Genomic DNA, 14,475 nt, shown 5'->3' with positions numbered 1-14,475 from the left:
TTTCACCTATTAAATGACATTTGGAATAGACTACACTTGTAAATAACTTTAATTAAAAAAGAAAAAAAGAAAGATATCTCTTATGACCTCGGTAGCTCGGGCGACGGCTTGTCGTTGAGATTGCACAACCTCAAGCATGCTAGATATGGGGACAAAAGGTGAGCTTGAGGGCTAGAAGATCTCCAAGGTCACACAATTGGGTGAGTCTTGAGCTTGGCGAGCATCGAAATGTGACACCAGTCGAGCGACTAGGCTAGCCTCGATTTCGACAATCATCGGTGATTCTTTGGCATTGCAAAGAGATAATAAAGAGTGGTTTTCCTCTAGTGGTTTAAAGGATAACGAAAATGTCATTGAGAGCAAGCTTGGAAGAGTACAATTGGATAGCTCTTGAGTTTCAGCATGCCAAAAAATGCTAGAAAGCCGAAGTTACTCGGCCCTTGCCTTGAGAGAAAGGCTCTTTGAAAATACATTATCAAATAGTTGCACCAAACACGTTTCATTTTTTGTCAAAGGCTTTTCTGGGCTCAAAAAGTCCCTTGGCAGCCTTAAGATTAAAGGTAATGACGGTCGGTCCAAACGTTCATTTTGGGCTTAACTTATTGCTCAGTCCTCCCTTCAATAAGAAGGTTATATTATTTCTTTGGAAAAATTATCAAAAAAAGTCCTAAACTTTTTACAATTGTATCAATTCAGTTCTAAACTTTTTTTTTTTATAGATTCAATTCTAAAAATTTTGCTATTGTGCTAATTAAGTCAATCCGACAAATTTCGATCCGCCGGCGACGACACAATATTTTAAAATATTTTTGAATATTTTTATTTTTTTTTCTTTTTTTTTCTTTTTCCCTTCCCTCTTCTTCCTCCAGTGGTCATCGGAGCTCGTCGACCCGCAAGAGAGACGGCCAACGAGGCTCGACCGTCCTCGCTTGGCCATGGCAAAAGTTGGTCATCCCTTTGGTCGATCGCCGAGGTCCGACGATTGCTTTGAGGAAGAAGAGAGAAGGGAAGAAAAAAAAAAAAAAAAAAAAATAAAAAAATATTAAAATATTATGTCGCCAGCTAGTAAAAATTAGTCGAATAGATTAAATTAATATAATTTTAAAAGACTTTAGGTTGAATCGGTGAAAAATAAGTTTATAATTGAATTAGCATAATTGAAATAAGTTTAGGATTTCTTTGGTAAATTTTTCTATTTTTTTAACTAGACAAGCAAGACTCCTTCCTTAAAAAAAATATTATATTATTTATAAAAGATAGCGCAAATGACATAACGTATTATTTATAAAATTATTGCCACTTTGATAAAAGAGTCGATCACTTTGGTGACATCAGCGATTTGTGTGGCAGGAAAATTCGCTGTGGCAATAATTTAACATAAAAGCGTTTGACATGGCTCATCGGCAAAACGAAGTCACCAAAAGAGGTGCAAAACCACGTCGCTTCAGCCATTTGTTTGCCCCCAAATTCACGAACTAGGGCTGAATCAAAAATGTTCCTCAAGCCCTAGACCTAAACTTAAGAACTGGGGCAAAATTAAATTCACCTTTCTGTGTTTTGTATGGCTAGAATCAGTCTTCTTCTCCGTTTTTGCATACTATCGGGAGGTGCAGAGGCAAAATGGTTACATACTACTACTACTCTTTTCGGCCAGGGACTCCCCGAAGAGGCAAGGAGTGGCGAGTCCCTTGAGTGTGCATGAAAAACAGAGAATCACCGCTGCCTACTTAATCATACTTTGGAATTTCCAACTCACATCCATCTTTGTAGTTTGCTTCCAAATCATACATTACTGATTCGAGAATTTGTATGCTCCCATCAATGTCAAAGGTCTTCTAAGTTTCAACAGTCTTAGAAACGAATTCAGAAACATCTGACCTTTTTAACTATCATGAACACGAAGAGTGCCCAACAGCCACGATAATTAGTCCTTGAGTCATGATGCTCGGGCTAACATCTATACCTTTTTCCAGTAGTCTGGACTGGGACCATGTTTTGCAGCTCACATGAGCAATGCTTCATTCAAACTCTAATGAACAGAACTGAGCCATGTCGCTTGAAAAAATACCAGAGCAGACACTACAAATTCAGAAGATTTATAGTTCTGTCTACATACTCAAGATCTACTTTGGTGCACCCACATAAACAAGAGAAACACCATTTTTCAGTCACCACGATCTCATTGTGAGTGTCGATAGATCCCAAATGCCACAACTCAATACATTTGCTCAAGTAAATTTGCTTTATTATTTTCCTCAATCAGTTTTGCCATGGTCACGTATTTGACAAATCTGTCAGATTCAGTTAAAAACTCAAAATTCTCAGATGTACTCTACCGAGCAATCCTCCCTCAACTCTATGCTCAGACATATGAATAAATTACCTTCACCCAGGTATCGTACTAACTATGAGGCCATGGAGAACACACCGACGAGAATCCAGCTCAGTGCATGCTTCATTGCACTTGAGGAGCTTCCATATACAGATACTGCAGAACAAACGATAGTTTAGCACCCTTCCAACTAAGAAGTTGAGGACTGTGATGTGATATGTAAAAAAATACCTCAAAGGATTTTCCCGATCTTTCAAATTCAAGCATGCTGAGAGCAACTTCACAACTTTGAGAAACTAGAGGCTCGGGATCCTTGGAAAATTCCTCAAGAAGTGCCACGCTTTGGTCATCTATCAAGACAAACTTCATTAGATATGTCGGCCAAGATAACATGCTGTAATATCAATAGTGGAAAATGAGATTTGCAAAAGGTATATAATCTTGCACTAAACAGCCAAACATCTCATCTCCTTGTTCTAGCACTAGTTGTTAAGTAGTGGAGTACTTTAACAGCATAAACAGAATAATTGCTAATGACAGCAAATGAAGTGGAAGGAACCATGCAAGCAATAAAGCTACTTCAGAAGGAAGGGATTGAATATCATCTTTCACTACAAATGTAAGGAAAAGGATGGAAAAAAAGATCTGCCAGGCTGTAAGACTTATCTAGGGGTTCGAAATGGATACTAGAAAAACTAAAAGTAAGATTGGAGCTTCATTTATTATGAGAATCAGTAAAAATCCACAAACAAGAGCTATGGCGATGCGATACATCCAACAATGAAAGGAAGCTATGACTAAACAGCCCCCCACAGTTGATCCTGAAAACTGACCCAGAGACTTGAAATAAGACAAGTTCTAAATTCTACGTGTAACTAGCACCAAATAGCAAAAGCATCAGCCTTGTCCAAATGTATTATTCCAAGGCACGGTCATTCTGAAAACCCTCACCAACTTAACCCCATTAAAATCATCCTACAAAAGCAGACAAGGGACATGATCACAAGTACATTCCTAGCAAAATAAGGTTCTTCTCAACTGCTGGATCCTCTCGAGACTTCATTACCAGCTAATGAATTGGGTAAAACCAAATAGAAAACTTCCCTTCCTGTTCCTATTATCAAAAACCATACTAGAAAGTCATGAAAGCAAATCAGACCTGCAATTGATCCAAGGGCCTCAGCGGCTTCATGTCTAACCATTGGATGCTCATCTGTTTTTCTAAGAATGTTTGAGAGTTCAGCTGACGCAGTTTTATCTTGCAACTGGCCCAAAACGTAAGCAACCTGCATATGACACAAAACAATTTACCTAGATTTTAAAAATGTTCAATGAGGCGACAAAGCAAAGCCTCATCAAATAACTTATGCGTCCCCTCATCTTCACCTTAAATTAATAACCTAATTTAAAGATTACCATCAATAACAAAGAATCCAAAGTTAGCTACAACTTTACAAGCACAATCGCAATCAGCTGCAAATAAAAGTTTTACTTGCAGCAAGTGGAAGTTGTTCATGGTGAATTTAAAGACAACCCACAGTATCTAATACACGGTTTTTAATAGAGAAAGAAGAGTACAAGAGAAAGCAAAGCGAGATAATTAAACCTCCTCGAAAAAGTTGTCGTGACAAGTGCCACAATTGGATTATTTACTAACCTCGTGACGGAGAAGAGCACTATTTGCCCCCAAAGAATCAATTATAGCCGTAATGGCTTCATCTCCACCATGATTCCTAAGAGCAAAAAGAGCTGCATAACGGTCATGCATGCCTCTTTCTTCATCCAGAAGAACTTCCCTATAAAGAAAAAGACAGCATAGTCAACCAGCAAAATGAATAAAAACGGAAAACGCCCATCTTGATGACAGTAGCTGTATGAACCTGAGATGACCAATAGACGAACAAGATGAAGCAGGTGGAGCAGGGTCAACCGACATAAAAGGTGATCTCTCGGTCGTAGAAGAATCATCATCAGAGTTGGCAGCTTTCAGTTGTTTGATTCGGCTAAGAGCCAATTCACATGTTTCTCGAACCTCTTGAGCTGGATCACGAGCCAAACTATGTTCCAGGATAGGAACATTTGTCTCCAAGCCAATTGCGCCAAGAGCTTCTGCTGCCTGCGCCATTAAAAGAGTGGAGAAACATGAGTAATCTTCTTGACTCCAAGGAGGTTAAAATACCCTATAAGACAATGTATCTAATGGAAAATGTACCAAAACCCAACCTCGTGGCGGACAATAGGGTGCAAGGAAAGATCATTGAGAACAGCCTCTAAAGCAGGGATTGCATCCACATCTTGCATCTGTCCCAATGCAAATGCTGCTTCATGTGCCAACAAATTTGACGGATCCCTTGTTGCTGTTAATAGCACGAGAGGGAAAAACTCATGAGAACTCTGATAGTATATCAATGTCATTCCTTCAGATGATAAATGGCCTCAACACATTAACAAGCCTCCTCTTCCTTTGTAGAGTGGAGCTAACTAAACGTATATTTGATACCACATCTTCCAAGTTCCATTTGAAGCATAATATTTAAAGTTAGGTCCATAATCTTGTGCACATAATTTTGCATACTTGCGAGTCTTATTCACTCCTTTTCACATGAATATTCGTTATAAAAACACATTGTCCACTTACTTTTGATTAGTACAATAAGAGTTACTAAAAGAAACTGTTCAAATTTTCAAATTCATTAAACATATACAGGTTGCTAATGTTTAAAGCACCTTCCAAAATAGAAACATCTATGAGACATCATTTCAAGTGTTTAAAACACCTTGAACTAGTTTCTGCCATCTAATACCTCATCTCCCAATTTCACTTGCTCTATGCATGAGTTGATGTTTGATTGTCCAAAATCCTTCGCTAATGCAAACTTGACCTCATTATATGTTCTCAGGTTTCCCTCAAGATTAAGCAGCACTCACCAATCGCAGAAAGTATGCACCTTTCATTTCGTTCCAAATTTTTGTGATTTCCCTCACCTTTCTAATAACAAAAGGAACCAGAACCACTCAATCGTTTAATATCTAATTCTCACGAGAGTTTCATCCTACAGATAGTTGTATGACTACTCTGCAAACGTAGGACAGAAGCATAAGTTCTAGGGAAGGCCTCAGGACAGTGCAATAAAAAAGCCAGAAACCCAACCACTGCCAATCCCATCGTGTTGCCACCTATGATCTCATTAAACCATTTTCATCAGCCACAACCCATCAAGGTGACAGCATCATATGCTCGAAATGCTATCACAGGGACATGATTAATTTCCACTCACCTCCAAATTCAACCATAACAACCCTGATTTCTATAAGACGCCGAGAATTGGTATGCAGCACCAGAAAGACATGGCTTTCCAAGCTATTAACAACAGACAGCCTTCGGGCTGCTAAGTACACGCCGCCCTGGGTGACAGGGGCATCGCAATATGGCGTTCCCTTCAAAACTCCCAAGGCGGACACCCAAATTAATGCGCGCAAAGCTTAAAAAGAAAAGCAGAAAAAGAGACAAAGAACCTTGGACGAGGGCAGTGCGCGGTGCAGGGCCTTTGAGGTTGCGGAGAGAGAAGAGGGCTCTGAATCGCTCCGAGATCGGCTGATTCGAGTCGAGCAAGCGGTCGCAGAGGAATCTCTCCACGTCCGGCGACGCCATGAAGCACTTGTCGTCGCCGTCGGCGAACTCCCCCATTGAATCCTCCGTGAGCGAGCGAGAGACAGAGAGACGCTAAACCCACCCAGGCACGCCCAGAGAGTAGGGGCAAAGGGGACACCCGGCCCGCCCCCCCACCCGACCTCAAATTGAGTACTGAGCCGGGCCTGACTGTTCGATAGGAGCGGGTGTCATTTCGAATACGGGCCGGTGTCATTAGCTTTCAGCTGATAGCCCGAAAAAACAAAGCCCACGACGCTAGGTTGCTCACTACACTGCTCAGTGCTCACATTTCAAAACCCTAGTTTGATCGCGCGCGGAGAGAGAGAAAAATGGAGAAGGAGATCGGTCCAGTGCAGTGCAGTGCAGTGCGAGTGCGATGCGACGACGAGGTATGCCGCACGCAGACAGGCTCAACAGGTCCACTCCGACCTTCTCCTCTCCACTGAAGTGAATTCTCTCCTTCTCCATCACACCATGTAAGCAAATCTTCCATCTTTCTCCTGCTCTCCTCCGTCTGTCTTTCTGTTTCGTTTTTTTTTTTTTTTGTCGTTTAAGCTCTTCAATTCGATCTCTCCACTCCTCCTCGTTCTTTTCCCCGTAACGCCTTAGGTAAACAAGTAACATAGAATGACCATTTCTGCTGTGTGATGTTTTCCTTCTTGGGTTTGGTCTGGTTCGGCGGATTTCAGGTGGGATTTCATGGAGGGAGATCTGATGCGTCGGCAATTGGAGGTCCTCATGATGGCCCTCGAAATAGAGGTGCGATTCGCCTCGGCGCCCCTATGTCTTCCCTTGTTCCTTTGTTCGTCTTTGCGTGCGTGAGTTGTTTCCGATTTCGCGGGTGTGATTTTGTTGTTCTTGGGATTGTGCCAAAACCTGTGATTGGGGTGATGCCGGTGATGGTGCATTTGGGATTTGATTGATCTCAGGGTGTCGTGGTTTTGGGATTCTTGAATTTCTTATGCGGTTCGGGTGGCGATAAATATAGAAGTTTGATGAGTGAAGTCTGATCTATATCCCTTTGAGAAAGTTATCAGAGCTCCTCCAACGAGGCGCAGATGGGCTCCTGGGAAGCTTTACTTATGAGATATGTTTTTGCAGTTCAATCTTTGCGGGACTAAAGCTTTTTCCTATAAGCGGTACGATCGGTTTTGCCGGCTTTGTTTTCCTGTGAATAGACAGAAAATAGTTGAATTCAATGACACTATAAAGTATCCTCTTCGAAGAAGGGGGAAGTTTGCTATCTCTAAAGCTAAATACACAAACACACACAAACCAGGTATATGATTTTAAAGCATAAGTTACAGCATTATTAGCATAAATTTTTATCTTAGCAGAAGTTTTACTCATGTATTTGCAGGTCTATGGTGTATCATGGCTAGTGATCTTCCTCATATTGTTTGTGATGAGGTTGGCCAACTACAGGGTATGCTAGAATCTCGCATCAGGTTTACAATAAGAAGAGGATTACACAAGTTTAGAGATGCGATTAACAAACTTGGCACTAAGCTCACTGCAAGCTTCTTCATGATTAGTAAGGTGAGCTCCTGAATTCATCAACAATAAACTTATAATATGCTATTGTTGTTCTTTTCCTGGTTTAGCAAACACTAAGTTAGTTTTCCCATGAATCTGTGGAAAACGGTGGCACTTTTTAACAGTGATGATCTGGTCTTTAGTCTGGACCATTGTGATTGTGAAACATCTGTTAAGGTGGTCTCTTGCAGAAGACTTTGATTTTAATAATCAGAGCACTGCATTCAATTCAGAAGTCCTCACTGGACATCAACATCTAATATTAATAGAACTATCTGCAAATGCAATTGTGAGATGGGATAAGAGCTTACTATACCTTCTGAGTCGCTTGATGCTAAGCGGAGATGCTTGCTTTTAATCTTGGCTGGTATTGAGAACTCCAGCTCTAGAGGTAGAATACTGACAAATAACTAGCAGACAGATACAGAAAGCGTAATAGGAACTGGTTTGATTTGGGATCTTGGCTTGCAGAAAATTCTAATTCAGTGGCACGTAGGACATGTTTCGATGTATTTCTTTGAGGCTTACGTTCTAATTACTCTTCTGCTGGCCGTATGAAGTTCAGGTGGGTGGTAGAGGTACTCTGTTTTAATTCTGTCTAGCATAATGGTGAGGTAGGGTGAAGAAAGCCCCTTTGTCCCTATTGGCAGTATCAGTTCTTAGGCTTTGTCAATGGTCATACAGTTGTTTTCATGTAATCTCCAGCGCCGCCACCTGAATCGACCCTCTTCACGTCTCTTATTTTGTGAGTTCATGTAGGTTGTCTCCAAATCGGATTGTTCGTGTCCAACCGTGTCAACTTCAAGACCGCAGGATCACGCATTGTAGATGGCATCGAGCAACCACCAAGTCGCGGATTCCTTGGAGCTCACTATAGTACCGCGGCAACTCTAAGCACATCCTGTTTTGTGATTTGTCTCTTGAAGATTGAATCCCGTTAGCTGGAGTCGGGAACAGTTGAGGTGTCGAGGTTCTCAAGCTTCCAACGGAAAGCTCCTAAAGTGGGACTTCATTTAACCTTTGAATGCATGCCCGTGTTTGTGGGAGATGCTAGAAGAGAAGTGATATGCTATAATTTGCGCAACGATTCGGCCATCTTGTGATTTTTCCCCCCTTCAAGCTTGTCAAGAAATGTGGTTTATTAGCTTTTACCACGTAGTTTTGCAATCATTTCTTTCTTCTTCTTCTTGTTAGTGAACTCTGGGTATATTCCAATCCTAAGATACCTATGAAGTGCTTTTTTTTAAAAATTTCATCCAAATCTTAAAGAACTGAAATGTCTTCAATAAATAGAGTTGTAGGTAATGAGTAAAATTGGCTGTTCATTATGAGTATGGTTTGATGTTTTAATTATAGAGTTTGATTTTTAATTCTTTTTCAAACTGTGAAAAAAAAGAAAAAGAAAAGGGAACCGACCCGACCGACCCGAAAGATCGAAGCATGTAACGGGTATCGGGCGGTCGGGTCGGCAAGGCCGGCTCAATTTCGGTCAACCCGGCCGGTCAAGACCGACTGACCGCCCATTGACACACCTACCAGAGAAGGAGAGAGCGAGAGAGGATTCGGATGTATTTGGGCTTTCGGGTTCGGGCCGCCTCAGGCTCTCGGTGGGCCCATGATGATCATCTAATAAAAGTCGTCTTATTTAAAGCTCCGTTTGATTCCACGAAAAAAATGACATTTTTTGAAAAATATTTCCCAAGAATTTCTTTTCCGGTGTTTGGCTGAAACTTGAAAAAGACCTAAAAATTATTTTTCGCCATTCTGCAAGGAAAATTTACCTTATTTTTTTTCTTCTTCGAAATAGACATATTATTTGGGCTTCGATAACTTGGGAACGGACTGCCGGGAAAACGGCTACGGGACCCAAGTCCCCAATTGTTCGGTCCCAGGTCCATAGAAATCGGGCCTAGATCCCGCAGTCATCTTCGATAGAATTCAAAGTGGGGTCGAGATCTATCGTACGAGCACAAAAGCGTCGCACGGTTCTTATATGTTGCCTGCACATTACAACTCTTCTTCTACCTAATATATACGAGCTTTGCGAGGCAATGCAGCCCTTGCTCGATGGTGATCCATAAATCTTCCCCAACTTGATGAACCGCGCATTGCTCATCATGTCAAGATCGTCGATCCGCCGTTCGTTCGCACCGCTAAAACGTGTTCTCTTCCTCTTCAATGCAGGCTTGCACGTGGTGTTTACGGGACTTTTGTTTTACTCAATTGCGGACGATTCTGTATCGCCCATGCATGGCGCATCGATAGTCGTATTATAGCTAGGTGTAGTTATTAGCCGATTGAACCCATTATCACAGTCCTAATGAATGCCTTTAAGAGCATTACTTAAGTACACCTAGATCACAATCTAATTTCGAGGGAGATCATGCTGAAGAGTTGATTAGATTAGGGGCCTTTAAACATCTAACCGTCAAGACAAAGTAAGCTGGATGGCGGGTTCATGGGGCGACTCTTGCGTCATCTATGTCGTCACTTAATAATGTTACATAGTTTTCAGCTAGGTAGTCAAACTCGTGGTTCGCTGTTTAGATGGATGGCGAAACCTTAGTAAGCTATTCAATGCCCTGTGGACACATCAACAGCGTAGATTGTCCCTATCCCAATTAGGCCGCCCATGACGTTGCCACGTCGCTCTTCTAGACTTGGCCCCTCACGAGGCCGATGATGGAGGAAATGTGTGGAAAATATTTTTCTCTTCTCAAAAGTAAAGAAAAGAAATAAAAAATAAAGAAAAATAAAACAAAAAAAAAGAGAAAAAAATTAAAGAAAGTAATTAAAATTTTTTTTTGTCAAAAATAAAATAATAATTTTTTTTATTTGAGAAAATGAAAAATTAAAATTTTTGAATTATGAAAAAATAAATAAAAAATGAAAAGAAAGTAACAAAACCATTAAAAAGAAAGAATATGTGAAAGAGAGGACGCGAAGGAAAGGTGAGGAAAATGTTTTCCTCTTCTCAAGAGTGGAAAACATTTTTCCCACTTTTGATGGAGTTTTTTTTTTTCCAAAGGAGGAAAATATTTTTTGGGAGCTAGCTTATTTTCTACCCCAAATGCCGGAAAAATCCAAAAAACATTTTTCAAGAAGTTGTTTTCTGCGAAACAAACGGAGCGTAGACATTAGAATAAAATAAGATGCATGATGATTAACAAACTCAAAAGGCAATCAATAGAATTTGTCCACAAGAAGACATGAGTACTCCCAAGATAATGACTTAGAAATAGAATTACAAACACGACTAATTTATTATTAAGATGGACAAGACAAGCATGCCAATGAGTAAGTGAAGCCGAGGACACCACGATAGGATGCAAGTGAAATGACATCAATGAATTGGATATTGGATAAAGACTCTGAGAGGAGTTAGTCTGGATGAAAATTGTCCTCGTTCATTGGTCCTTCAATGAAAAAGAACGAACCATTAAAATCATAGTACGATAATCTTTATAGCAAAGTTGAATAACTAAGGGGAGACTGTGAGCAAGATAAGGGACATGATAGATGGGCAATAATAATGAATATCGAGAACCAGTAAAAAGGCTCTACTGACTTGCTTCGAAGGCAATAAACAATCTTCATCAATCATTACTTTTGTCAACTTGTAAAAAGGTTTACAGTTTGATTTTACCAATGTCACTAGTCATGCGTGTCGATTCATTGTTATGATACCACATTTGATCAAAAGTGTCACTACTTGAGAGTCTTGGGAGGGAATCTAGGAGATCGTTGGTGGTGAATGATAACATATCGTCATGAAATCAATCTTGAGGATACTTTTCTCAATTTGTAATTTTTGTTTTTAAAATTCTTTCATTGATTTTAGAAATTATCATTTCCTTGATTTGAGTGAATTCCTTGATTGGAGGAATTATTCTTTTCTTGATTTGAGGAGTCACTTTTGTCTTTATCCGTAACTATGTATCTATTTAATCTCATTTTGTACATCAAGAAATACAAGGAAAATCATATTTCAAAAGTTTCTCTTACCTTCTTTAGTGAAGACATAGTTGAATCATTGTGGATATTGTGGGCCGTGTGCCTAGCCTCGTTATAAATTTGATTAAAAAATGAGGCCTAAATTTGAGAATGTCTCCCCAGGTGAATGGGGGAACATAGGGCCTTAAAACCACCGCGGGGCCGATCGGAGGAGGTGGAGATGATGAGCGTATGGGGCCAATAATGCATGCAATCTGAGCCAATTATAGGGTGATTGCAAGCTCAAATGATCACATGAGAACAGTCCATCATGTCCCTACTAGATTTTCAGCCTATAAAATTATGTCCACCTAGATACCCTTGGAATAGGGGAGTCCGTCAAGTAGCATGGAAGATCAAAGCATGATGAATATCGAATGAAGGTGAGGCATTCAACTTTTGGAGAAATCGTTCCTTTTGGACAAGAGGTGTAACCCAATTCATTGATGGAAAAATTTGTAGGGCTGTTGTTAACTATGGTGACAAAGGGATCGTACATGCATACGAGTCAACTGAGGGCTTAAGTTATCAAGTCTTGTTTGCGACAGAACAAATTAATGGCAGTGAGATAGTTTGCAATTCGCTTCGTTTGTCGAAGATAGTCATATATGGACTGGTTGGGTTTCTTGACGGTGTATTGAAAATCAAGTTTTAGTCCAATTTCCTTGACCGCGCAATGGTTATAAGTCATTGTCTTAGAGTAAGTCAAATCTCCCGAGATGTCTGAAAGTTGTGAACTTCATGAAAATTCTCTACTATGAGGATTGAATTCATCAAGTTACAAACATACTGATCCCTCTTGACCAAGATGGAATAGGAGGGATGAAACACCACAATGTCTCTTGTCCTTCACAACATCACAAGTCTCATATTCATCAAGCTTGATATTCGTCGAAGCTTGTCACCGACAAAATTTGAGCAGCGCCAAAAATCAAAGTACCCATGAAGAGGTGAGAGTACGCGCAATGTTGTTAAGAGGTGGCAAGAAATTGTGATTAACAAAACTAGAAGATGATAGGTAAATAGATGGTAGAGAAGAAGAAAAAACTAGAGATGCTTACGATATTGTTAAGATAGAAATAAAAGCCAAGGAAGTGTTGATTTGAGATGGAGATGTGGAAGAATATGACGTGTTTTCCTACTTTGATACCATACTAACTTTTAGAGTTGGAGAGAATATAACAATAGTGTTTATGGTGGCTCGATCCCAATTAGGATTATATGATATGTACATATGAAAATGATTGATCACAGTTAGGGTAACATAATTACAAAAAGAAACAATAATCCATATAAATTACATATTAATGTTTTGTTTTATGAGATTTTGTCTGAAGATGAAATTTGTCATGACTGATATGATTTTTCATATTTTTCCGATGAAAATGCTCAACCTCTACTTGCATGTAAAGATTTGTTTTGCTCTACCTTCAAATTTTCATTTCTTTACCCTTTTTTTTTAGTCCTGTAATTAATCAATGAATGTGTTTGGTCCCAAGAAACGGAAAAAGGGAAATCCTGGAACTTAAAGTCTCTATTATGCCTTTGCTAAGCAACACCCCAAATATGGAAGCAGACAAACACAGCTCAGTACAAAGGTTGGAATTTCCTCTTTATTAGGTCTTCAGCACAGAATCAACCCCATCCCCTTTATGAACGCACTCTTCTCTACACCCTCTCGTTTCATCTGAACTGAAACTTTGACCTAACATCATGGCCTGGTCTTAACGCACATTCTCTTGCATTGGATATCTTTTGCTGTTTTCTAACAAGCTCATTCATTGATCTTTCCGCAGGTGAAGCTTCCATCAAGAGAGAGTCTCGAATGGATTGGACCCATCTGAGCCTTGATGAAGAGGGAAAGAAGATAAAGAGAGGGGGCTTCACTTCTGAGGAGCCTTCAGATGGGCTCTTGTGGCCTCCCAAGAGCTACACATGCCGCTCCTGCAAGAGGAGATTTAGATCTGCTCAAGCTCTTGGCGGTCACATGAACATCCACAGGAGGGAGAAAGCCAGGCTGAAGCAGTTGTCCTCATGGGTTGTTGAGTATCATCCTCCTCCTCCTAACCCTAAACCTAACATTGTCGTGACTAGCTCGTCTCAGAGCTCTCACTCTCGGTCTCAGCTCAACCGTACCCTCTTGCCACCTCCCCCACCATCATCTCCTTCGGTGAACAAGCCCTTCTCACGTGCTTCCCCTCCTTCAGTGTCCTCAGATCTTGATTGCAGGTGGCGCGAAAAGTTGGCTGTCATTGCAGCCGATGATGGCCTGCCTAGAGGTGTTCCGAGACGGGCAAGCGATGATGAGGGAAAGAAGCAAAGCAGGAGATCAACAGGTGTCGCTGGAGCGGAAGAAGAAGCAAAGGCAATCTTAGAGAAGTATAAGCTCAAAGAAGCACACGGAGATCCAAGCAGATTGGAGCTGGAGATCGGGTTTATCAAGGATCCGAGCTGCAGTCTCGATTTGGAGCTCCGACTCGGGATCTTGTGAGTGATGTAGTCTCCCAAATCCTTTGGCAACAACAACAACGATTGTTGTTCGCGAATTCCCCAAATTGCAATGTGATTTCGTGTAATGTCTCCCATACTTCCATATGAACCCCATGTACATTTTCATGTATATGCATCTCTTCAACAAATTTGATAAGTACAAGATTTTTGGCGTCTCCTTTCTGTCTAAAAGTTAAGTGGTGATGAGGAAATGCCTTTATGAGGTAGAGTCCTTACAAATATCCATTTTCATACATATGATATCTTGATCTGTTGGGTGACCCTCTTCTTTCACCACATGAGGATGTTCTTGAAGAGAACATCGATTCAATCCAAGCGCCCCTTATTTTGATTTTCTGGTTCATCTGTGTTATGGTGAAAGATTGCAAACTGGGACAAAAAAGGAAAAAAAAAAATACTCTTGTTTTCAAAGTTGTCAAAAATTTCTCAGACAAAATGTTCTTTTGATAGC

At 40.4% G+C, this 14,475-nt stretch overlaps 2 protein-coding genes across 2 annotated transcripts; one reads left to right on the top strand and one right to left on the bottom strand.

Annotated features, from left to right (window-relative positions):
• Positions 1-1,720: 1,720 nt before the first annotated feature.
• LOC115752055 (deoxyhypusine hydroxylase) lies at positions 1,721-9,081 on the bottom strand. Its single transcript, XM_030690092.2, has 8 exons — positions 9,065-9,081; positions 5,849-6,054; positions 4,556-4,689; positions 4,213-4,448; positions 3,990-4,128; positions 3,492-3,618; positions 2,564-2,682; positions 1,721-2,488 (listed from the first exon to the last, which is right to left on the bottom strand). The coding sequence occupies exons 2-8, from the start codon at positions 6,018-6,020 to the stop codon at positions 2,456-2,458; spliced, it is 960 nt and encodes a 319-aa protein (XP_030545952.2). The 5' UTR covers positions 6,021-6,054; positions 9,065-9,081; the 3' UTR covers positions 1,721-2,455.
• Positions 9,082-13,447: 4,366 nt separating this feature from the next.
• LOC115752010 (transcriptional regulator SUPERMAN-like) lies at positions 13,448-14,222 on the top strand. The gene has a single exon (XM_030690033.2). The coding sequence runs from the start codon at positions 13,501-13,503 to the stop codon at positions 14,002-14,004; it is 504 nt and encodes a 167-aa protein (XP_030545893.2). The 5' UTR covers positions 13,448-13,500; the 3' UTR covers positions 14,005-14,222.
• The last annotated feature ends 253 nt before the right edge of the window (positions 14,223-14,475 follow it).

Source organism: Rhodamnia argentea, chromosome 7 (assembly GCF_020921035.1).
Source record: "Rhodamnia argentea isolate NSW1041297 chromosome 7, ASM2092103v1, whole genome shotgun sequence".
NCBI lineage: Eukaryota > Viridiplantae > Streptophyta > Magnoliopsida > Myrtales > Myrtaceae > Rhodamnia > Rhodamnia argentea.
This window is presented reverse-complemented; position numbering and strand designations above follow the sequence as displayed.